This window comes from Lichenostomus cassidix, chromosome 1, assembly GCF_008360975.1.
Source record: "Lichenostomus cassidix isolate B80296 chromosome 1, HeHo_3.0, whole genome shotgun sequence".
In the NCBI taxonomy this organism is placed as follows: domain Eukaryota; kingdom Metazoa; phylum Chordata; class Aves; order Passeriformes; family Meliphagidae; genus Lichenostomus; species Lichenostomus cassidix.
Genome location: NC_139479.1, coordinates 77,092,955 through 77,118,755, shown reverse-complemented (window position 1 = coordinate 77,118,755; position 25,801 = coordinate 77,092,955). Strand labels below are relative to the sequence as shown.

At 45.9% G+C, this 25,801-nt stretch overlaps 1 protein-coding gene across 1 annotated transcript in view; it reads right to left on the bottom strand.

The window, feature by feature from the left end:
- MAML2 (mastermind like transcriptional coactivator 2) overlaps window positions 1-24,102 on the bottom strand; it is a 213,852-nt gene extending 189,750 nt beyond the window's left edge. The window contains exon 1 of the mRNA XM_085064654.1: window positions 21,713-24,102. Coding sequence (XP_084920780.1) covers window positions 21,713-22,108 — 396 coding nt within the window. The 5' untranslated portion in view covers window positions 22,109-24,102. The remainder of the gene's footprint in view (window positions 1-21,712) is intronic.
- Window positions 24,103-25,801: the final 1,699 nt, after the last annotated feature.

The window sequence follows — 25,801 nt, the reverse complement described above, 5'->3', positions numbered from 1 at the left end:
TGGCTAGCCTGAAATGCTGCTAGCTGGTAAAAGTTATGGATTTAGCAAGACACCGCTGAGCCAAATGAAGGATACTTCACTGTGTACAGGGAAGCTTCGTACACCACTGCTTAATAAAAAAAGGCATCAGGACCAGGATGCAGCTAGGTTTGAGGTGAGTTTACAGCTTCACTCCAACTTCCTTTCTGCCCACTGCTCCGAAGCTCAGACAAGCCCAATGCAAACAGAACAAATCCCCTGAGGCCAGAGGAAGGAGTGTGCAGAGGTTTCCTTCCCTTTTCTCCCCACCTCACCCCAGTTCTGCCAGTTTAACTTCCCTAATACTTGTAGAAGAACATAAGCACCATTGACACCCATATCTGGGGGCCTGAAAATGCTATAAACTAACATAGCAAGACCTGCTGTAGGACATATCCTTAGCTGGGTCTGGCTCAATACTATTAAGACCATTTTTCCCTCGGGGAGGAAAAGAAAACAGGAACTCTGGAAGCCGATTTCCCAGATTTCTCTGACACCACAGCATGCATGACCCCAGAAAATTGCTGCTGCAGTTTATACCAGCCAGCTCCTCTCTGGCTAGTGGAGAAAAAGCTGAGAAACATTAGGATCCTTAGAGAAGGAAACTTCAGTAGTTCCTCAGATGGAGCAGCATACAAAATAACATGAATTTTCAAGACATGGTTCATTTTAAGGATAACTCCATGAATGATAAACAACTCTGTGGCTATTTTTGCTGTGCACTCAGCAGTAGCTTTTCCTTTGGAAAAACAGTGGTAGAACTGGGTCCAAGTGTCATTAAGAAGCCCAGCCTTCATGCTCATCAGCTATTAAAAACAATCCGTTTCGTAAGACCTCACTGCTTTGGATTCATGTACATCTGTTGTCCTCTTGGTTTTGTTGCTGAAAAGACTTGGAACAAATTATCTCCTGGAGTAAACCGGTGTCTTCTCAGCTGATGCCAGTAGTGCTGCACCAGTTTGCACCAGTGGCAAATCTGGCCCCAGCTACACGAGAATCAGGACACTGAGGTTACGGAAAGGGTTTTTTGTACTACAGGAATGAATGACAGCGCAGTTTCAGTTTCCTGTGTGACTGCATTTCTCGCATCCCTCACTTTTGGTCTTTCTCACACACTGCATCCTAAGCACAGCATGCTGTGAGGAAAGATTAAAGATGTTGCAGACCTCATTAATCTGGAGTGTCCCTGAACATGTAGCTACTACAGCTCTGTGGGGAGGACAGAAATTTCTGTACTGAACCAGTAATGTCACAGAAATAAGTAAGAAAAAAACGGCAGGATAAAAGCAACACTTTTGAGCAGACATTTAGCTTTAAAGCAGCAACCCTTCATCTCCCTGGGTAAGTCCTCTGCTGGTGTAAGTTGTCACAGCTCTAGCAAGTAATATTATTTACATTTAGTTGATTTGTCCTGCTGTATTTGGAACACAAAGTTAGTCTACTTTGTGTTGTAACTTCTAGAGATATCAGAGCCACCAAGTAACTGGAAAATCATGTCCCAAGACAAATCCTGTTAAATTCAATGAGATACAGCAAAGAGTCAATGGCTTCACTGACAAACTGTGGGTAGATCCTGTGGTGATACCTAACCTTTAGACCTTACCTAGATCACAGTGAAACCAAAAGGAGTTTCTGTCGCCTCCCATGTTGGCAAGATCTGTCCTCAGCTTCTCAGCTGGAGCTCCCAGCTCAATCACAGAACACTGCAGGCCAGCCTAACATGAGAGACTGTGATGGTACTCAGGGAGTTTTCTACCCTTGGAGGTAAACAAAAAGGTGATGAGGCTGTGGGCTGCAGCTCATGGGAGTCTCACATGGTCAGAGGTTTTGCAGGACTCACCTCCTGAGTATGATCACAGGAGGACTGCAAGCTCCAGAAGTTTGTCACTGACTCATTCACAGTCAAGATTTCCCTGTGTGCTCCCTGGCCAACTCGTATAGGAAGTAATTTTGCTTTCTTCTGTTCTTATAGAAATCAGAGCTTTGCTAGATGGCAATTTATGGTTAACACTTAAGACACCTTTCCCTAAGAAGTGTATGTTAAAATAGGACTCCTAGATGTATCTTTTATAACACTGAACAGTCATGTAGGAAATTCTACTTCAAAAATGAAAACCAGAAAATTACCCCTGCAACAGTTATTTCCTGTAGAAAATGGATTTTTTGAAACATCTAGAAGTCCTGCAAACAAAGAGTCCAAAAGAAAATCTTGTTATTTCCCACCTTCTCAAATACATTTCGGGAAGAGGCATGAGAAGGCAGTGGCTAACCAGGGATTCAGACAGGATCTAGTCTCTTGGATGAGCCCTGTGGCCCCAGTTATTCATTCTTTAATGTGGGAGTAATGGAACTGGCTGCTTTTGTAAATTGCTTTGAGATCTGCCCATAGAAAGTGATTTGTAGAAAGCATGCATCTCTTTTTATTCCACCTCCAGGGAATAATGCCACTACTCAGAGTATGGGAGGCTCAGTATGAAGATAGCTTTTTGCTGGACCTAGGCCTTGATTAATTTTTTTCCTTGTTTACACTATGTATTTACTCTTTGCACTTCATTCAGAATTAATAATGAAAACACTGTAGTCTGCTTCCACTTTTGTTTCTGGAGCAGATCAAAGACTTTAATAGACTCAGACTCAGCAAAACTCTACATGCTCCTTTCTGTACAGATACAGCCAATTAAATGACTCTGTTCTCTTCCAGGAGGATTACTTGAGATTTTATTATTTGCACTGCTCTTAATTCAGTCCTTAGAAGAGAGTGGACACATGCTGCCAAGAAAAAGGGGAAAAAAACGTGGAAAATAGCATAGGATTTTTTCTACATCTCTATATTTAATGTAATCAGCCTTAGCAAAGTGCACTGCACTACTCCTTGTTAAAGCAATCCTGTCCTTTTCTTTTTCTCCCTGTCTTGGAATTGCTACAGAGGGATAAAGTTCTGCATGGCTCGCTCACTCACACGGTTGTAATAAGTCAGAGCAGGCTGGCTCCCTGCCCAACAAAACACAAACTCCCCTGAAGTCTCCAGCTTTTCCATGGCAACACCACAGTCATCAGCACAGCAAACAATCGCTCCAACCCCTTCTACTTCTCCCCTCTTAGTGCAGGGAAGGATAGCATTGCACCCAGCCCATGGACATGTGCTAATTATCGGGCATGAAAGGAGATAGTGATGGAGATCACATTACCCTCTACATGGAGCTTTACTTGAGATCAAAGGAAAGAAAAGGCACTGAAACACTTTACACTTCTCACTGTACTTTGCTTAAATGAAAAGGTTGTTGCTCCATGTTCAGGACATGAAACACCAAAAAGAGTAAGCACACTGAGACTGAGAGGGGATGCAAACAGCACTACAAAGCAAGACTCAAACCCTGAGTAGAGCCCCTTAGCCTGAGAGAACCACCTGTCACTCCAAGGTGTCTAATGGCCTGATCCTTGCTGTGGTTATTGATGTGCCAGGCCAGTGTCTGGCTTTCAGGGAATAACAGCAGAATGATGGTTCTGCAAATAGGATTGTTCCCCGGCTTTGCTGTGAGTAGTGCTGCTGAAGATCTTCATGGTGGAGGAAACAGTTACAGTGCTGGGCCCTGATCTGTCACTGCTTTGCACTGGCATCCTTCACACCTGTCCAAATAAAAGCCAACACCATGACTGAACACTACAGTCCTCATCTGGTAGCATTTTACTCACACTTGACATAGGTATATAAGACCTCACAAGATGCAAGGCTATAGAAAATTAGGCCCAAAAGGCCCCAAAGTATCTTATTTAAACTAAGAGCTAGTGGTTTTTGAGCTGTGGTCTGCAGACCCATGAGGGTCTGTGAACTGCTTCTGAAGGGTTTGTGAAAGCTAAGTAAGAAAAGCAAGTCAATTGCCATGAGGCTCAAAACAGTTGTAAATGAACCTTCATATGTATTGGAAAACTTTTAAAGGATCTGTAGTTTGTAAAAGATTGACAGGTATGTCCACAGACTTTATACTCCCCTGTAGACATGGTAAGATCCTGCTCTGTGCAAGAAAAGCTACCCTGTTTTTGGATAATTTCAGGGTATGTGTGACAGCATGGATAAGCATATGGGCAGTTCTCTGCCACTAAACCTCAGCAGTGTAAACTCAAGAATGGATATAGTTTTCCTGGCAAAAGCAATATTGTAACTTTTTTAGACTAAGATTTTTCTTGTTTAGCTTTAAGACCCTTGTTAAAGTAAAAAAAGCTTTGTAGGCTTGAAATATCACAGGCCAACTAGCTCCTTGTGGACAAAGTAATTTTTAAAGTAAATTGCCCCCAAAACAGCCATTTCCAATTCAAATCCTGATGCAAAAGAATGTTCTTCAGGCTTTACATAATTATTTAACTACTTTTATAACATTTGAAAAAATTATTCATTTGGAAAAAGTTCAAAATGGAAATAATACTCCCAGTATTCAAGCTTAAATGTAGGTTGAGGTAACCATGCTTTCAGTGTGCATGGTCTTGGAGTAAGCCTGAGTGAAGCTGTGAACCTCTGTTGCAGGAAAAGTGACCTGAGGGAGTCAGTCCCCACTGCAAAATCCTGCCACCATTAGTCTTTCTTCACTGACACATGTGTGATGGAGGCACTGGGGGGCTGCAGTCCCTTGTGCAGAGTTCTGCAGTTTGTCTTCATCCAGTACAACCTGTGGGAGAATTCATTCATCCTTTGGGGAGAATGGTATAAATAAGAACCATGGGAAGGACTCTGGTGGACTAACAGACTTCAGTTACATGTGTTTCAATCCAAGTTAGTGCAGAACTGCTCTAAACCATATCTCCAGGCAGAATAATTTGTTCAAACTTACATTAGAGGCATTTTGGTGTGGATAGCTTAAGAAAGAGGATGAGCTTTCTACACAATAGACATACACAAGGCTCAGGCAGGATTTGTTGCAACTGGATCCACTAATCTGGATTCCCTAACACTAAGCTGACCTCTCATTGCCAAGAGGACTACTTTAGTTGTTACCCACAGTTAGATGAGGTCCTAATGATGGTATGTTCCGTGTCATTTTAAGGTTGCTTCACCCTGGCTGCACATACAGGCCAGAATGTGACCCGCTGGTCAGAGTGTGTTATGCATCCATTTCTGTGGCTCATCCACAGAGGAAATGAGTCTCTCAGCTACTACCCTAAAAGAGCTGGTTCGTCAGCCCACACTGATAGCTCGTAAGTTTAATTCTAGAGGTCCCTGACCTCTAGAATTTGGTAGTGGTGAAAACAGTGGTTAGCATGCAAGTCTCTGTGTGTTAACATGAACTAGGACACAAAAAAAGAGATTGCCCTATGATTATGTACTGATGACCTGAACAAAGACAGTCAACTTGAACTGAGTTCTATGAAAATTATTTTTAATTTGATTTTTCCTTATCTTAAGAATATAGCATTCCACTGTAAGGTTGGTCGCAGTCCTTTTTTTCTCCAGTGGCAGCATGAACACTTGTCTTCTGTACGAACAGGCTCACTAGCTCAACCCCAGTGGCTCCTTCTGAGACATAACAACAAAACTTCCTCCTGGGACTCTGTAATGCACTGCCACAGCAGTCTCAAAACCTACAGACCCAGAAAAGTAATCTAGAGCATTGCATTAGTCTCCCTCAGCTGTGATAAAATTCCCTTCAATAGGCTGGGGAGCCTTAGGATGAACGTGACATTCCCTCTGTCACTCCCTCATGTACCACTGGTGATGGCTGCAAATGTGTGTCAGGATGTGAGCCCCATGGGGCAGCCTCAGCTGTAGGAGGTCAGATTGGTTTCCAGAGAGATCACTAAAGCAAAGATCAAATGGCTTATTAACCAGGGGTGAAATTACAGCCTTGTTGCTACCAGTACAGATTCTCTTCTTTCTCTCACTGGTGTTAATCAGAAGAAAGTAATGAGATTGGGTATAAAACTGAAGGGTCTTGCCCTAGCCAAGGGTCTACATGCTCACTTTCTGCTTGAACACAGCTTCTTTCTGCATGCAATGCCACTCTCTGTCAGTAGATCAGACCTTTTCAATCTGCAACACCAGGTACTCATTCCATACATAGACAGATGGGGTGAAAGCTCTCAACCATCTGCCTAGTGCTCCTTGCAAGCCAAGGAAACACTTAGCCCACACTGGGAAAGCAAATATGAAGCCCTTCATACCATCATGCTACATTATGGCTCATCCCTGCCCAATCAGAAGTGTCCCTTGCCATTAGGCACAGCAGCCCCACATACCAGTTGCTCTAGTTTGCATGCCTGCAGCCCCCAGCACATCAGTGTGCTATCTTCTGCTGGCTGAGAGCCTTTAGACACACCAGTGGACACCATCACCAGCGCAAGCTGCAACTGTTCCAATAGGAACCAAACACTCCAGCTTAATTTTGCATTCTCTTTTTCAGGACTGTTTTCATGAATAAGCAGACTTTCTTCAGTCTGCCGTGAGTGGGAAAGGCACTGACTGTATCTCCTGCTAAGCAGCCCATCCTGGCTACTGCAGAAAGACTTGGCACCACCACATCCCTAAGCTAAGAGGCAGGAAGCTTTGCATATTGGTTCATGTAGGGTCACTCTTTATTTCTCATGCTGCATCCTGGAAATACAGTCCTCTGTCTAAAAGAGCCTGAGTGCTTTAATGGGCCCACATAAGCACCTTTGGGTGCCTCCCTGCCCTCTTGGTTTGGGAATTACTTGTGTGAAGGGTCTGTCTTTCCTATTGCTTGAGTTCCTCACTGGAACAGGTTGCCCAGAGAGGCTGTGGAGTCTCTCTCACTGGAGATATTCAAGAACCATCTGGATGCAATCCTGTGCCACAGGACATACAATCCTGTGTCTAGGACAATCCTGCTTGAGCAGAGAGGCTGGATCCCATGACCCACTGTGGTCCCTTCTAACTTTACCCATTTTGGGATTCTGAGTTTCTGCAGTAGAGTAACTAAACAGTCCTTTGCCTCAGTAACTGTTATGTAAAGGGAATTGCTGGAAATGTTTCTGTGATGAAAGAGCTGACAAAAAATGAAAGGGGGAAGCAGCAAGGAGGAGGGTTGATTAACTGGACCATCCTAACCATGCATTACTGAGCAGTGTCACCAGTAAAACTAACTGAAGATAAACACTGACAGTAGCTGTAGCTCATTCCCATCAAGGAAACAGAATGAAATCTGAAGGTGTCGAAACTGCAATACCTTTTCAGAAAAATGGTCTCATTAATAATGTTTCTGAGTGGTGATCAGAAGTATCCATGGCCTTGCATTAGAATTTTGCTGGAGAAGCTCTCTAAGCCACAGAAAACCTTTGAAGCTTCTGGGCTATAGTGTCTCAGTCATCCACACCAAGTCTTTGCAACCAGGTCCCTCACCAGCTCAAAGTCAGTGGGGTGGGAGAAGGATGAGAAGGTCTGCTGTTTGCAATGCTCATTGCCTAATAAAAGAGTTTGTAGAGCTCTTTTAACCTTTGCTCAACAATATGTCTCATGCCTCTCTGCCTCATGCTTTTACCAAGTCTCCAATCTCCTTCCTGTCATTCCTTGATAAGAAGATAATAAATGCAGTAAGGATACTGATGTGTGTTAGATTAGATTAGATAAGCGATGGTTGCAAGAGACCAGCAGAGTTGCTCATGCGGGACTTAAATGTCTCTGGCTGTAAGCAGCTTTGTTTTGCTTTCAAGTCCATTGCTCCTGTAATATTGTACCTTTAGAGACCATTTCAGAAGAAGCCAGGTCCTAACATGTACCTCATTGCCCCTGTGAGAGGCAATGGCTCAAGCCTCCCCTACAAAGCACTCACATTAAGTTGGTGCCCATACAGCCTTCAAAGTGCACACACCGAGAGGTTTGTAAGGCAGGAAAAGGTTATGGCTAAAGAGGAATTAAGTGCTGAGGGACAAAACCTGTTCTGAGGAGACAGAGCATATCAACAGGTGAAAGGTGCAAGTTGTAGATGTGCAAATGTTTTGTAATAGGCCTCATAAAACAGGAGATCTGGCCACTGGCTCCTGTTGCACTGCTGGAGTGGAGTCAATCAAATTGGATCAGCAGGGCTTTTCCTTGGAAAATGATAAAAAATTATTTTACTGCTCCTTGAAAGAATAGCTATCCTGCTCTGCATCAATTTGCTTTCCTAGTCCCAGGGTAATTGTTTCAAGCTTCCTTTGCTTATATGTCATAGGATTGTCAGAGCAAGACACTTGAGCACTGACAGCAAAATTTCACTCTCTTCCTTTGCCCTTCTGCTCTTCTTCTTCCTTCAGCTTCTAGCACTGGCCTCTTAACACCACACTGAGATCGATGGTTACCATGTGTGCTGGGAAGTCCAGGCATGCCACTGCCCTGCAAGGACCGTGAGAAACAGTGAGCCTGAGAGACAGACTTCCAGCATTAATACTGGATTTCCCAGCTGGGACCTGCCTGTGTGTGGTATGCCTAGAGTCCTTTACAGGTAAAGCCCTTTTCAGTAAATTAATGCCTTTAATTTTTTAAAATACATTTTCAGCAATATATCTATAGAATGAAAAGTCAAAACAAAGGGAAAACAGAAACACTGACAGATCAGAAGGCAATGATAATAACTCAGTCTTCTCTGAAGGCCCAACACTTACATCACTGGCAAGAAAGGAGACTGGACTGTCACTTGCTAGCACCGGTCAGGATTTTTCCTAGACCACACATACCAGCAAGGAAGGAAATGGGCCTTTTACATTTGTTCTCTAGTATTTCTAACTGTTCAAGAAACAAAAAGGCCTCTCTTTGTACAAGGCATTTAAAATAGTGTTTTCACTGTACAGCAAACCAAAATGTCAAGTTAGTACTACAAGCATAATTTCAGAAAGTAAATAGGTAACTACTTCTTAGGTAAATACAAAGAATACTTTGTCCTCTGGCACTGATGGATGACTCATTGACTGATGCACTGATGTCACATGTCGGCTTTTTTTTTTAAGCAATGGCTCCAGTCTGTAGCCATTGACTCAGGCAAAATCTCCTAGGGATAAATTTTCCAAAAGTCTCCATAGATTTTAGGCTGAGATTCAAAAATACAATTAGATGTCCAGTTCTCCTTGGTTTCAGTTCATTACAGAGAAGATTAGATGCCCACATGTGCTAAGTCAAAAAGATTTGGACTCCTAGCTGTTCCCAGATTGGTCATTGGGATGCAGGAGATGAATCCAACAGTCCAAGGGTCCAACTCCGTGTCAAACACAATCATAGAAATAATGCTAACTCTGTACGAAGATTTCCTTTCTGAGACATAATTGCTCCTCATTTAATGACAGTTGCTTTAAATAACCTGCACCTGGGTATGCAACATGTTATTGAACATTCAAGTGGCAAGTAGGCAGTAGCACTAACAAAACATATTGAGAGTTCAGAGACACTCAGATTCCAGAGTGAGTGAAAATGTAAAAGATGACCAGGAGAGCCTCCACATTTTCTGCCTTGCTTGCACCACCCAGTCATATTTAAGAGTCATTAGAAATACAAGATAGTAGAGCTACTAGTATTCTTAAAACTTTAGTATACTCTTAAGTATTTTCTGAATCAGACCAATAAAGATGCCTTCTCCAGAATGGGGGTCCACTTCAAGGAAGCAGCACTCAAACAAAAAAGTATTTAATCTTATGTTTAACATCACATATATTCTTTTAGTATTTTTCTGAACTGGAGCCTAAGCTTTTACAACTGTATGGTCAGTCTGTGCATGCTCATGGCCTGTGGTGAGGGGCCAAAGAACCTACAAGAGCTGTGTCAACTCACAGAAATTTTTGCTCTAAGTTTCTTATGTTAATGATGGAGGACCTCTGAGCTCATCCTTTATAAAAGAGAAGAGAAGAGAGAGAAGAGAAGAGAAGAGAAGAGAAGAGAAGAGAAGAGAAGAGAAGAGAAGAGAAGAGAAGAGGACAAGAAAAGAGAAGACGCTCGTGGTCATTAGATTTCCCATTAAGGTAAAAAGCTAAAGACAGCTAGAGAAGCAGTATGAGGGAATATGAGGAGAACATGTGGAAAACATGTGTTCAGCATGTCTCTCTCACTCTGGCCCTCTGGCCTTTCCAAACTAGAAAAACAACATTACGAAGCAGCAGTGTCAGAAGCATGAAAGGAGAGATTGGAGGGCAATAACCCAGGTGAGAGGGGTTGAATGTGGAGGAGGAGAAATGGCTTATAGCTTTAGGAAGGGGAGGACGGGGACAACAGAGAAGAACTTTACCAGGGGAGGGGCTGAGTGTGACTTCAGTGACCAAAAGTGGCAGTGCTGGGGTGATGAGTCCTTCTGACCTGTGTCAAAGAGCCTGTGCTTTGATGGCAGCCTGGGAGACCCAAGCACAGACAGTATGTCCTGGGAGAGGGCTGCAAGAACCACATAATAGAGTGTTGCAGTAAATAGCCCTTTTGGCACACCAGTCATCCAAAGAGAGTTATCCTGCATGGGCATGACAGGATGAGCACACATCCAGTACACTAGCAAGGGGGTTATCAACCTCACTAGCCCTCCTGGCTCTACCAGGGTCCATCAGATGTACTGTGTGTGGTACAAATGTATGTCAAAGGCCTTACTTTGGTTGGTTTATATAGAAAGTTTTAGAAGTACATACTGTTTACTCAAGGCACTGGATTAAGTTCTGCAGAGCTATTCTGGTCCACCTGTAAATACATGGACTAAAGGGCCTTATGAAAAGTAGTTACTGTGTATTTCCAAGTGGCACTTTTTAAAACCTGGATATCTTGTGTTATGAATGCTGGGGATTTGTTTTGGTTTCTAAGTACCAAAAATGACAGGATCATGCTACACAACTACTGGATACAATTTTTTTTTATCCAGTTTGAAGCTGTTTTTCCCCCCAGTCCCCTAGGGCAAATAAAGTTGTGTGTTAAACTTGCAGTATAAACTGCTGCTGGCAATTGCCCTCATCCCAGTGCCCTTGCTTAGATGAATAGCGAGGTCTGTATGGAGATTGACCAAAGGAACGAGAGGGGAGAGGACTGTGGTGCTCCCAGGCCTGCTTACACAGGAGCCTCACAGACTTCAGCCTAGGCACATTTACAGCTTCCTTGGCTGCTGAGAGTGACACTGATGGCATCCTAGGAGCTCTGACACGGAGGATGGTCATGCCTAGTCTGAGGATGGCCTCCACACTGCACCTGGGGCTGTGTTCTCAGATTCACCCTCTACACACAGACAGTAGATAAGGCCTTCAGGTTGCCTCAGGGCACCCCTCAAAGGACAGTCTAGACTTACCCAAAGGGATGTCTCAGAATAACTGAGCCTGGAATCAGCCATTAGCTCTGTTCTCCAAACTATGACTTTGACAGAAAGCAAGAGGATTTTGTGGTAAAGGGGGAAAAAAAAAGCAGGGAGACGGCGGGGCGGGGGGGGATGGGGCCAGAGTGTGTTTGCAGCTGCTGGCCATCAAATTTCAATTCAATCAACATGACTGAGTTCCAGCTCCTGAAAAAGAGAGCTTTTGACGACATATTGACATAGCCTGAACTACAGTGGTCCAAGTGGCAGTGCTATAATTATAAGGATTATATTTAATACTGCACTTGGAAATGAAGGTCTGAAACACTGTGACACACTCTCTCTCCCTAAAAGCTGGCCAAAATACGTCCTAGGAACCATTATGGTAATACACAAAGCTGGTAGGAAAAAAGAAATGTCAGAACTCAAATCATTATAAAAGCGGATCATGTGGCTGGCAGCTCAGGTCTGCTGGGAGTTGGGCAGTGAGGAGGAAAAATGAGTGTGAAAGGAAGGGCAATTGGATTTGCAGGAAAATGGAAAGTAGCTTTTAAAAATACAGAATTAACTGGTTTAAGGAAATAAGTCAATTGATAATTAATACACAACTTCTCAAATTGGATTCTTTTTGTAGCATGTCGTGGACTTCAGCCAGGCTGAGGCCTGTTTGTTGAACAAAGACTAAACCCTGCAAATATTTCTTGACTTGCTTAATTCGACACATCTTGATTTCAGTGTGATTACCCATGTGTGCACAATTAAGCACACGCATAAGTGTTTCCGGGAACTGCGCCATGGAGGTAAGCAGCCGCATGTTGAACACCAAGTCTATCTAGCTTGGAAGGATGTCGAACTAAAAGCTTTCAGAGAAGCAGAGAGAATGCATTTCTTCAGAAAACAAAATAATTGACTATAAACTAGCAGAAAACTAGACCAGAAATAAAATGCCTGATCCTGTGTTAGGTTGATGTTCCACAGTGCCACGTCCACAGTATTTCCCATAGGCTGTGTCGGGAGGGGCAAATCAGATCAGAATCAAGCTAGAAAAGCTCAGATGTTGAGATACCATAACAGTGAGGAAAAGGGGAAATTCAGGAAAGAAAAGGGATGGGGAGAGAAAAAAGGGGCGGGGCAGGGAGAGGAGAGGAGAGGAGAGGAGAGGAGAGGAGAGGAGAGGAGAGGAGAGGAGAGGAGAGGAGAGGAGAGGAGAGGAGAGGAGAGGAGAGGAGAGGAGAGGAACCTGGAGTGTCTGGAGATGGTTTCTAAAGCAACAGAACCCTAAATAAATGGTCTGATTTTCCAAAGTGAAAAACATAAACTGAACAGCCCATGCAGCATTTTTGCCAACTGTCACTGAGGTGGTATTTCTAAAATCTGGTGGAATGACTCATCCCAGAACAACAACTGTTGCCAACAAGGTCTTTCCTTCAGGTCTAGATATTTGAATAAGAGAGGTATAAAAACAAAATAAACAGAAAAATCAGGGACAACTTCTTGTCTTGGGGTTCAGCTCTGAAGCTTCCTGTGAAGTTGCCCACTCTCCAAGGTGCCTCCCGAACCTACTGAGTAGGACTTCAGGTGATCCTCTGCGCCAAGGAAGGGATTGGCCCTGCTGGAGTAAACCCCCTGTCTGTCAAACCAAATTCTTCCTTCTACACCTAGTCACCACCTCTCACATCATGGATATGTGCCGGATGCATCCTCCTGAGCCATTCCACCCTCCACAGCAGCAAACATTACCAGGGGAAGCATGACCCTGCCAACAGGTAGCACAGTCCTCAAGTGGTTTGAGACAGACACCCTTAAACTCACTGGGAGCAAACCTGGACCAAAGACTACACTGTTGTGCAGTAACTAAACACAGCCCTGTCAGCACCAATGAACATCCTTTAGTTAGTACAAAATGCAACAATTCCAAAGATGCTTTCTGAAGCAGTGTTGTTTTGCTGAATAATTTATGTCCCTGAGACTTCTGAAAATGAGCAGCATACACTTCAGTGCTGCAATAGCTATTCAGTGGAGACAGTTCCCTGCACATTCTGTTCAGTAAGCTCATTGCTTAAACACTGTTGCCATGACTATAAGAAAGTGATTATACTATTGTTTACAAGAGACTCTCAATAAGTCATTACCACAGTAGCCAGAATTTTGCCTCAAGTCAAAATTTTTGGGAAGAAAAAAATCTCACAGGTATAATTAACTTTGTGATCAAGATAGTCCATTGAAAGACTTTGGAAACTGAATACATCCTACAGCGAGGAATGAAAATAAGTACGAATCACTAGTGTCTCAGGACTGTTGACTTACCGGTTTTCTGACTGTTTCATGGGTAAATTTCATTGAGAATAAAAGCCCTGCTAACTAAATAACTGCTGTAACTCATTTTCAAGGACGAAATAATTTATAGGGCAAGCACCAACATAGGAGTTCTACTGTGATGGGTAATGCTATAAAAACAAACTACTTTGTACATAATGTAAGGGGAAAAAAAGACTTCAAAAATTTCACTTAGAAGAAACATTTGGGATTATGAAACACAGCTTTTCAGTGTCCTGGATTGAAATCGATACCTAGAACATTTAGTTCTGAATCCTCTAGTGCATATACACCTACAAGAGTAGGTACAAGAGTCCAGTACATGACCTCTTTATCTCAATAATGTGCTGATGATCAATAGTTTCCAAAGCTAAGAAGCAATTCTGAAGCTGTCGGAAAGTCATCCTCACATTTCCTATGATCAGTTACAGGCCACGGAACACAAAGCAAAGAGATGATTAATAGAGTGCTGGACTAGGAGTCAGGAAATCTGGGCTCCATTCCCAGCTCTGCCACTGACCTGCTGTTTGGCCTTGGGCAAGACACTTGACCTTTCTGTGCTTCTGTTCCTCCTTCCATTCTTTGTCTATCTTGTCTCCTGAGGCCCTGAGCTACGCAGGGAAGGGCATGATTCTCACTGGGTGTTTGTATAACACCTACTCTAGGGAGGTGGCTGCAGAGATCTACAATGAAGCTAGGGTACCACGGGGATGACTCTTGAACAATAGCATGTTTTGTTTCAAAACAGAGTGGCTATGATGAACCCTCTTGGGGTTTCATCTGCTAGTCCAGGATCTTACCAAACCTTTCAACCAGCTTCAGGCTCAGGCAGCAGCTAAATGGGTTTGCAAGATCTACATCCTCACTTGTCAGAAGCACTTTCACATTGATTCCTAATTGATACTAATTCCTCTCCACCTTGATTCAGCTGGGTTTGCAAGCACATCAGAATTATAATTGAGTGACACAGATAAAAATAGCTACAGGAGCCATTTCTGAACAAAAGGAATTTCTTCAGGGGAATGCCAACACCTGTAGGTGAAACCACAGGCGTGAGGTGTTTTCAAATTAAAACTAAAATAATTTATAATTTTTCAGTAAGTGTGTTGGAATTTTGTGTAAATTATTCAATTAAGAAATGTTTCTGTGTTTCTCTCACCCTGAGCCATAAATGTGAACCATCCTCCATTACTACCAGATGGGAGGCAACACATGCAGGGCAAGGTAGCTCCCACCTTCTTTCACTGGGGATCTGCAGCCTCACAGAGAGCTGATGGCTTGTGTATATGCTCTCACTCCCAATCCCACTTTGCTCCCAGTTTGTTGAAGCATCATGTACATGAAACTTGGACACAGATGACTTAATTGGGAGATTAATTTGAGCACAAACTGATGCAGAATCAAGAGCAAGTAGAGTAAGAAAATATAAAGCATACACATTGATGATTAGGAACAGACAGTCAAAAAATGCTTTTCTCTTCTAAAGAGAAGGGTCACTGCCACATCTTGCACTTGTATTGTCAATCTTTGCAACATGGTGCCATGAAAACCTAGGTCTGGAAGTCATGTGATTATGTAAAAGACTCATTTGGGTTTGTATTTCCAGTACTCATATCTGTGGGTCAAAGGCTGAAAAGGTAATTTGAATGCACCTCAAAGGCTTTGTCAAAGCAAGCATTCAAAACTTCTGTCTTGGGCTCCATCAATAACGAATTTGGCTTCTGAGCCATAAAACTCACCATCACTTCTCTATGTACTTAACAGAAATGATAAATAATATCTTTCATAGAAGAAACTGAGGTTTATGGAAGTGAAATAACAGGAATAATTTGTTTAATAGATCCTAGAGTAAGAGCGGAAATGCTTAGATTTTGGTTTACAGCATGCTCACCTAAAAACTGTTGCTTGAAAGTTGCAGGTACTTTGGTTTAGGTATTGGTGCTGGCACTAGACTGCAATTAGGGACTGATTACCTGCATCTGAAAATACTTTGGAAGAACCTGACAAGATATAACAAATTCACAAATTGGCTCTCAGGTTGCTATAGGAAGCTTTCCAATGGGAATGTAGGACATAATTAGTTTATGCTTTTATTTAAAAGAAAAAAAAAGCACAGAAAAAATCCGTATGTTACTGCTGTTAAGTTGAAAATTTGATCCAAATCTCACTCAGCACCAACTCCTTCTTTTCTGCAGCCAAGACTACTGCCTCTTTCACTGCTCAAAGCTGTTTCAAACTGGAGCAGCATGATATGGGTAAGACCCTTTTCAGGTTTACAGATGCTGATTAAGATTTGTGGAAAACAGAGACAGGCATCCCATCAGCCTCATCCTACTCCTGCTTGGAATACCACCACTGGAAATTCATACAGGGGAATGCTGACATGCAGACACTGGAGAGAGGTCAAAGAGCAAAGACCTAGTTCTTCTTTTCAGAGCAGCCAGGTGGCCAAAGCTCTTCTAGGCACTGTAGCTAATTGTGTGCCCTTTAAGGTGTTACACAGTGGTTGCTTTAATCACCTGCTAGAACTCCATGACATGATGGTGTCAGGTCATTGTCATGCAGAATTGAGCCCTCAGTAGAAACCAAGGTCCTACATGCTAGTGAGACTGTGCCATGTGAAGAGCTAAAGCATAGAATTGAAATAGTGGCACAGCAGGGGACATTTGCAAGACCACAGGGACACTTTCTGGCAGAACTGGCACCTCTATGCTGGTACTTTGTTAGCTGGAGAAGCTTGCCACCTTCCAGCTCCTCCTACACCACACAGGAGCTGCCATATAAATGAAACAGTGGAGATACCACCCTCCCCAAAGCTGTCAAAGGGACCTGGATGGAGCAATTCTTTTCCAGTAATGAGACAGAGGTGACGTTTCAGTTTCATAAGCCAGCAGACTTAATAAGAAAGGCAGACTACACCTGGCCTCCGAAGAGGATGTCTTGGTAGAAGAGGCTGTTGACAGCAGTTAGGAAGAGGAAGAGAGGCACTGTGGCCTTTCCTAACCTGCTAACTGACTAACCTAGCTGCTGGGGCTTTTTTGGTCACTGCAACCTAACTGAACCCCATATACTCCTGCAGGGAGTATTCTTTGCAAGGGGAGAAGTACTAATAGTGAAGCAAGTCAAAGTTTCGGTACAACAGCTTCTCTGACTCAGACGTACCTTTCTAAGGTTCAGATTTCCCCACAGAGCAGCTCACATTTTTGCTGGAGTCACACTTTTCAAAGCAGAACAAACAGAAGCTGAATATCACTTTCCTTTGTTGTGGTGCTACAGACAAGGGACTGAATTTGAGTACTGCAGGGGATGCAAAAACTCTATCAGAGGATGTGCCATAACAGCCATGAACATTAATAAGCCCACAGGTTGGCCTTGGAGAGCATGTCAAGTACAGGCAGAGACACTGCTCCTCTGCTCACTGCCTACAGAAACTTTGGTGGTGGAAATAGTCTGTTAAACACTTTCAGAATGGAGGAGGCTTTCATTAAATGTATTCAAAGCTTTAAAAGCTTTAAAGGGGACAAGTGATTTGACGGGAGAGCTAGGCCTGAAAAGGCTCCTACCTAGCATAAATTTAACACTTGTTGAAATCTTTATTAAATATAGCTTCTATGCAGCTTCCAGGGAGTCTTCTTGATTTTCGTTTGGATTTCAAAATGGCGCCTATGCCAATCCTAACCAAATGGCTCACAGCAGGCCAGAGGGCCCATAACAGCAGATCAGTGTTTTCCACCCACAAAGGCAATGTGACTTACTCATTTTACCTGACTCAGCTACATAAATTGTCTTCATCAGAACACTCCTGCAGAAGCCTAGGGAGCAGATAGCAGTTCTTCACCTCAAAAACAGAACACTTCCATTGCTTTGGCACCAAACTTCATGTCAGTCAAAAGATCACACTCTAGCTTTGCAGAATGGTTTGTGCTTTAATCCACTTGTGCTCCCTACACCATAACATCACTTCACCCCTTAGCTGGTCACCTTATCCTGCTTGCTTCAAATGTTATGTACATCTACAACCAAAAACTGCAGGTATTTCTGCAGGATACCCTGGCAGCCAACAAGCAAACATAACAAAGAGCTTGGGAGATGGGGTAAGTGTCAACTTGGGCAACGATACCAGAGCACAATCGTTCCTTTTAAAATACTCAAGGATCTTTAACACCAGCACAGGGGAGGCCAAACCTCAGCAAACACAGTGTGGATCATAAAAAATAAAAAAGAAAAAATATCCTAAGGAAATTAATTCAGGATCTCCACATAAAATAACTGCCTAAATTGAGTTTTTACAAGTCAATCTTGGCTCTGAGTACTAGTCAGGCAACCCTGTTTTCCACTGAGGTCCTCTGGGAACTGGGACAAACCCATTGACTCTTCTAGATTTGTACAGCCGTTGATGAGAATTTAGGGGAACAGGAGGAATTTACACATTCCCCTCTTCCTTGGATACATCACTTTTATGGGATTGTTTTCCCTTTTCTTTTTTCACCTGCTTGCAGACTACATGTAGGGAGCAGACCACTTTCACACTCACATTTCCAAGTACAAAAAATATTAACGTATTTAATTATTATTTAAAATGAGTTCTTATAATGATAAATTCAGCACAGCCACAAGATGGGTGAAAGGAGAACAAGTCACCTGTGACTGATGACAAACATCACTTAACACACTCAGAGCCACCCGGGGTGATGGCTGCAATGAAAGAACCTGACCAGAGTAATACACTAATGCCCGTGAGACAAGTTCCCAGCTTGCACAGAGCAAAATGAGCAGTGCTCAGCCCGTGTCAGAAGGACGATAAAATGAATTGGCTGCTGGAGACTCGAAACTGCAGTGCAAGAACTTTGGTATTACCAGTTCAGTGCTTAAGCCACTGAGGAATGCCCTCCAGAGCTAACTGTTTATATGTAACATAAATATTATAAACAGCTAAGCGCTGGAGGGCATATACATACATATTGATGCATGTATAAAAGAAAGACAGAATATTTTATCTGTTCCACTCTGCACCATGAAAAGTAACAACACCATATAAATAAACAAATGTCAGCTCTTGGGAAATGCAGGAAGGCAGAAAGTACAAAAGCTTCCCTAGCTGTGTCCTGAAGAATAAATTTCTCATTCACACACACACCCACATCCATTGGTCCAGCTAAAAAAATCTGATCCCCAGTCTCCAATTAGAAAACGCTGTTGCCAAAGATACTTTCTCAAAAATCAAAGTAACACTGTTAAACTAAGGCCAAACCAAACTCCTCTAAAACTCTCTCTTTTGCCAGTTTTAAACTGTCCACTGGGAAAAGATAATTATCAAATAATAGTATCAACAATGTCAGATAATCACTTCAAGCTCTTTGATATGTTCAAGGAAACATTGTTTCAAATGTTACCAAGTGTCAAATATTTACTCTTGAGTCCAACTGTGTAAATGACCCATCCAATGCCACTAAACACTGCAGGAGCACATGTAACAAGAGCAGTGGGACCTGCAAAGCAGAGGAAACAACCCAGCTGGGTTTTGCAGACAAAGAACGTCCTGATGGCCAGAACTCCCCGGCGAGAGTTATGACTGCCTTTGCACTTATCTGTGTGGAGCTCAGGGTTTGTTTCTTTTTTAACTGGTGAACCTCCAGCAAGGCAGGTGGAGCTTTACATTCCCCTTGGAGTCAGATATGAGTCCAGTCTCACATGCTCAGTGTGAGACTCGCACCCATGCTCCTGTATTGTGCTTCCCTGTGCCAGAGCTGTACCTGCCACAGCTGAAACTCAGAGCTGCCCCTTTTTCCAGGACTCTGTGCACCTCACATCTGCTGTAAGGAATAAATCTGGAATTAGAAGAATAGTGCATATAAGTCTTCCACTGGATTTGCTCTTGGGAATCACCCCACAGAGGATCAATTCTGATTAGAGATTCTTCTCTTCCCATCCATTTAGAATGCACAGGACAACAGCTTAGTCTACCTTATCCTTTGTGTTCAAGTATCCTTGGAATAACTGACAGAGCAAATTCCTTTTCTAACTATGGCCGGAGAAAAAGCAAGATTCTATTCTTTCCTGGTCCATCCCTGCCCTCTGAATTTTCAAGAACAGGAACACAAAGCTGTACTACCTGGTGTATGACCCTCAGCCACTTGAACTCATCCCACTCAGACACTGTGTGTTTTGCTTTTCCTTGTTAATATTTGCACCAATGTTCTAAGGAGCTCTTGATAAGGAGAAGCTGCATCTCCATGACACAGAGATGTGACTTTGAACTGATGCCTTTCTCTGTTTCTTAATTAGGTAGTCCTACCAGAGCAGCAAATGAGGAATGTCTGTGACAAGCATAGAGTGGGAGGATGTGCAGTGATACCATTACAACAATGCTGCTTCATGAGCCAGCATTTCCTCAGTGTCAAAGCATGGTTCAGGGCCCCAAACGTCATGCTCACTGAAGTCACACACCTTGTCAGCGGGATTACTGAACACTAGCATGCAAAAACGATGGGGACTTTGTCTGACCTTTTGCTTCTCCAAGGACACGTGCATGTGGAGTTTTCTAGGGGTAATGCCACATGCAACAGAGAGCAAGGGCTGTGCACAGCATCACCAGAAAGCAGCAGGCTAATAGACATCACTGGTATTTCAGAAACAAGGACAACCTCTCTGCACTTAAAAGATGAAAATCTTTCAGTATTGTCTTGGGAGTTGTTTCATTTAGCATTTCCAAACAGCTGTCTCCAGCTATTTCATAATAATAGTAACAACTAGCAAAGAAAAGTTGAAAACAAACAAACAAAACAAAACAAAAAATCCCACATAGGCCTGTTGCCTGATTTCAGAAAGTGAATTTTTCTGGGATGTACACTACCAGGCAAAAGCCTTTTCTTTTTTTTCTTTTTCCCATAAGGCAAGTGCAAAGCATTACATTAATACACACTGGAAAAATAAGATAATGGCTTTCTTGATTGTGACGAGGAACGTGGGGAGATTTAATCTGAACACTGAGTCAGGTGGAAGCGCCTAAACTCCCCTCGGACACAATGTTATCGCATTTAACGCTTACATCATCACCCTCACGAATGATGCTGAGTAACGCAGCCCCAAACGTCGATCCACGCACCGCTCGGGTAAGAAGGGAGAAACGACCACAAAGGTCCCGTTTTAGCATACGTCAGGCACCAAGAAAGATAAGTTTGATGTCTGGAGCAGAGGGAGCGATCTATTTTCAGCTGTTCGAATAGCAGCCGCGGGCCTATCAGAACGCAGTCGCTGCTCTCAATGTTTCGCATGTGTGCCGAGAATTAAGAGTTGGGAGGCAGCACAGCGCAGCATACGCCTTCGAAAGCGTGGTGCACTGACTGCTCGTAATAAAGTAACAGGAGACAAGGCTTCGCCTCCTTGACATGTTCAGAGCAATTTCCAGCTGAAAAAGGTCAGCGTATCATTTACAGAGCGGCAGTGCCTGGAAAACTCTCGTAACTCTGCTCCGCGAAACGCTCTGGGTGACAATAACAAGCTGAGCATCGCTGGCCAGGCCGGCGCTCGGAGTTGCCCCGCAGGCGCTCCGCTCCGCTCCGGGCAGTGCCCGCTGCCCCAAGCGTAGGCACTGCCCGAGTTCCAGGGACCTCAGTCCGCTCGCCAACTGAGCGAAAACAGGTGCCTGAAGCCCCGGCGAACACTCCGGGATGGAGAGGGGCAGGGGGGGACAATTCCGAACGCGGGCGATACTCTAGCGCTACTTTTCAGCCCTGCTCGGGGACGCGCTGACAGCGGCGGCTGCCCGTGCCCTCTCTGCTCAGGGATGCCGCTGTCACCGCCTTGGCAGGGCATGGCAGGGGCGCGCGACGCGTTTGCAGGTACACAGCGCGATGTAAAAGCAAAGCAAAACAAAAAAACACCCCAAGCAGTCACAAAATCCCTTCGAGGAGCACACACACGTCCCTAAGCCCCCCGGCTTGGCGCCTGCCCGCCGCTCCTCACACACACTCCCGATGCCACCGCGGGCGCGGGGCCTGGCAGGCGCACCCCGGGGCGCAGCGGGCCGAGCCCACAGGCACTCCCCGGCCCGCGGCGCTGGCCCACGGACGGCGCGGGCAGGGCGGGCGGCCCGAGGAGCGACCGGGGCTCGGCGCGGCGCCTCCCCGCCGGCAGCGGGCGCTGTGACTCACCGCCAGGAGCGCCGAGGCGCGCTGCTCCCCCGCCGGCTGCTCCCCGTTGATGCCGCCGTTGCCGAGGAGGTGCTGGTGGTAGTCCGGGGGCGCCGCGCCGGCGGCGGCGGCGGTGGCGGGGGCGGCGGGCGCCTTGGGGTGCTTGCCGGCCTTGCGGGCGCCCTGCCCCTGCTGCACGAGGTGGAGGAGCTGCAAGGTGCTCTCCCGCTCGCGGTCGGAGCTCTCGGCGCGGCCCCGCTCGTAGCGCCCCTCGCAGCTGAGGTGGTGCTGGCGGCAGACGGCGATGCGGGCCCGCAGCCGCTCCACGATGGCGCTGTGCACCCGGGGCGCCGCCGGGCCCCCCCCCAGCAGCCCGGCCCCCAGCCCCGCGGCCTGGGGGGGAGCCGTGTCGCCCATCGCTGGCTGCCGGTCCTGGCCCTCCGGATGGGTCGGTCCTCACTGCCGCATGGAGGAGGGCGGGGGGGATGGGGGGGGAGGCGGGGGCAGCGGCGGGAGCCCGAGCCCGGGGGCTGGCGGCGGGGCGGAGGGCGGTCAGCCCCGCGCCCCCAGCCCACCCCCGCCCGGCCCCCGGGCGGTGACGGCCCCGCGGGGGGTTGACAGATCGGGGGGCGGGAGGGGGTCGCTAGGGCTGCGCCAGCATCGGCCGGCGGGAGGAGCGGGGGTCGGGGCCGGGCAGCCCCGGCCGAGGGGCGCCCGGTGAGGGGGGACGGGGGGGCTCCGCCGGGGGAGGAGAACGGGGAAAAAAAATAAAGTGAGGCGCTGCCTTCAAAATGAATCCCTGGACGAAGGAGCTCTCCCTCGGGAATGAGTGAGACTTGGCAGGTTTATTGGGTTTATTTTATTTCGGGGGAGCGGGGGGTGTTATTCCTTGTAGTAGAAATTTAAGGCATTGCCGTGGTCGGCGGCGCGGAGAAACCCCCGGCGAACCGAAAATCTCGTAGGTTAGCTGGAGTGGGTTTGTTGGGGTTTTTCTCTCTCTGTCTTTTTTTTTCTTGTAAGTCTTTAGTAAATGTGCAAATAAAGAGCCGGGGAAGGAGGAGAAAGAGGAGGAGGAGGAGGGTCGGGTTAGTTCAGTCTTTGTGCTGTCTCGTTTCTCTCGCCCGCTCGTTGCTGGCCACTCTGCGGCGTGTGACTGTGTCCGGCTGGCTGCCGCTAAACTGTAGTTCCTCTCAAAATCAGAGAGACAGATTCCCCGGTCCGGAACAATGTCAGTCAGTGGACTTCCAGACCACGCTTCGCCTTTACTTAATTCAGCCACTGGATAAATCCGTATTGCTTTCAGTGCTCATCTCCCCCCTTAGTATTAAGCAGCAAGCTACGGACCCAGGCAAAGAACTCCTCTCGCGTACTTTCCCTTTTACTCCCAGATATTGAACAGTTTCAAGTACAGTTTCAAGAAAAGCACGGAGGAGGGGGGAGAAGGGGAAGAGGGAAAAAAACCAAACCCCAAGCAACCCAGCCCCTCTTCAGACAGTAATTACAAACGGAGAGTTGCACTTACAAACTTCCAGCATTTTGCCCCCAGAACAGTCCAGCAGCCACTTTTCCTTTGTGTTTTTGTATATTCCATGCCCGCGCCGGCGGGCGGGTGTTTGCCGGTGGGCTGTCGGCGCTGCCGGTGCCGGAGCTGCCCGCGGCCCCTCCGTGCGGCGCGGCGCGGAGCGGAGCGGAGCGGAGCGGGGGCGGGAGGCGGGTGTCACCGACAGAGAGCGCGGCCGGGGACGCGGCGCCCGGGAGGCCGGGGCGAGGCGCGGAGCCTCCCAGCGGCCGCCGAGGGGAGTCGGGCCGCTGCCGCTCCCCGGGAGGTATGTGCATGGGAGGAAGCCAAGGAAATCCCCGCTCCCCTCCTCGCCCTGTACCTGAGCGCCGCGCCGAGCGCGGAGCAGCTGCCGAGGAGCGCAGCCTCCCGCGCTCTCCCTCCTCCCCCGGCGGCGAGACCTTCAGGCGAGTACGAGGGAGTTCTCAAATAAATCACGGCGCTGCGCTCCTCTACCAGCTGGATTTCTCTGGAACAGACGGTATAAAAACAAGCAGTGCCTTCTAGGGCGCTCGCATGCACGGGACGAGTGCACGACACGAGGTCAGGCTCGGGATGTGGGAGCTCCGCGCGCTGACAGGAGCTTCTTGGGTGTCCGGGGCAAGTCACGTAGCGCCTGCACTGTGGTGCCTCCCCGGGAAAGCCGCAGGCTTAGTGCTTCTCTCGCCCGGCTCCTCTATTTAGAGCAGGGCAATTTTAGACTGCGAGATTCGGCCTCTGGAACTGGCCTTGCTGCAACTGGCAGCCGTCAGGTTCTGCGTGTTGTTGTAGGTGAGCTCTGAAGGAGGATGCAGAAATAGCTGGGAGCTGGCGGGCTTTATTAAAGCAATATACTGTTGTACTACTGTGGCTGTATTAGCCAAATTCCCAAATACCTCTGGGAATAAAAATGGCCCCCAAGTATGCCGAGACACATCCCTGATGGAAAACCTCTAAGGTCTTTTGGGACTGTGCAGCTCTTAGTACATGGGTCCAGTCATAAAGATACACAAATTTTATTCCACCATACCGAGAGCATTAAGCTGAAGATGAGGAGGAGCTGACAACCCTCTCCAGGTGATTTTATCCCCTTCCAAGGTTATGCAAATAAATATTTCGAATGCCAGTGATGAAGTGACACATTCCTGTAAAATCCCCCAGAATGTAAAAGCTACGCAGCGTTAGACATACAGGAAATATAAAAGCCCCCACTTTCATGACCCCCATCTCCTTTATGCAGTGACAAACATGAAGGTTTGTTACAACATGTGGGTTTCCAAGTTCTGGCTTGGTGAGCACCAGCCAGAGCCTCCAGCACATTCAGACCCATGTTTGTCTCAGCAAATGCTTTGAGACCTTGCTGAGGGATAAGGTCTGGGGGACAGAGTTTGGGGTTGTGCTGCCTTCAGAGGAAGGCATTTTTGCTAACAGGAAAAAGAGATTTTGTTTTGTTTTGTTTCGTTTAACCTTGAACAACTGAGGAAGAGTGGGTTATTATTTGATACATAACAGTAGCTTGCATCTGTTGAGAACAATGGGTTGGCACAGCTGGAAAATAAAATGAAATTATAATGTTTGTAAAATAGTAGAGAATGTTACCTTCGCTTCAGGCCCTGCTTGGGCTTTTATTTGTTCTTTACATCTCAGATGTCATTGCTGTGTTTAAGAGGGTCAGTCACAGAACACACGTGCAACACTAACACACGAATCTCATGGAGAGTAAGTAAGCGTATTTTAAGTGATGGCTTGGCTGGGGTTTTCAAAGTGGCTGTGGGAATATGAAATCCATGGTGCTGCTCCGGAAGCTACAAAGACAGCTGGAGGAATTCTCTCTCTCTTACAAGCTTTTGTCGAACTCAGAGAGTGATCTTTCAAAACAAAGACTTTTTTCATTTTACCATGAGACGTTTAAGATTCGCTTTTTGCCAAGCAGCATCTCGAGAGTTCGGTTTGTGGTTTGATCTCTCCCTTTCGGGGCGAGAGGCAGCCGGCTGCGGGGCTGCGCTGCGAGTCCCGCTCGCTCAATCCGCAGCAAATGCTGCCCCTGCTGTTTCCGAGCAGGAAATACCCCACAGCCATCCCTTGGCTTTCCAAGTTTTGTTCAGAAGACCCTGCCGGATGCCGCCAACCCCTGGATCCTGCCATCAGTTTTGGACCGGTTGGTTGTCAATTTTCTTAAAAGCAAACGGTTCCTAACACGATTGTAACATCCCTTGCGATTAGTGGCATTCCCGTAAACACACTCAGGACAAAATAATTAACATAACAGGTCCTGAACAATTAATTACTTTTTTCCTTCTGTTGACCCTAATTTGTGACCTTTTTACATGATGTAATTTCACATGGACTGTCATGCTTGAGCATTTTTTCTGTCTGAATTCTTGAGCATTTTTTCTGCTGTCGAAGCTCTGCGTTTCCCAAAGCAGCAGTCCCCTACAGATGAGAAAAGCACTTATTTTTGCCGGGTTCACAGCCAGGAATTCTCACGATAGACATCCCATTGTGCTAATAACTTTCCAAAAATGGAACCAAAAGACTGTGCTGAACCTGTGTCGCCTACAATCTTGAGTGCA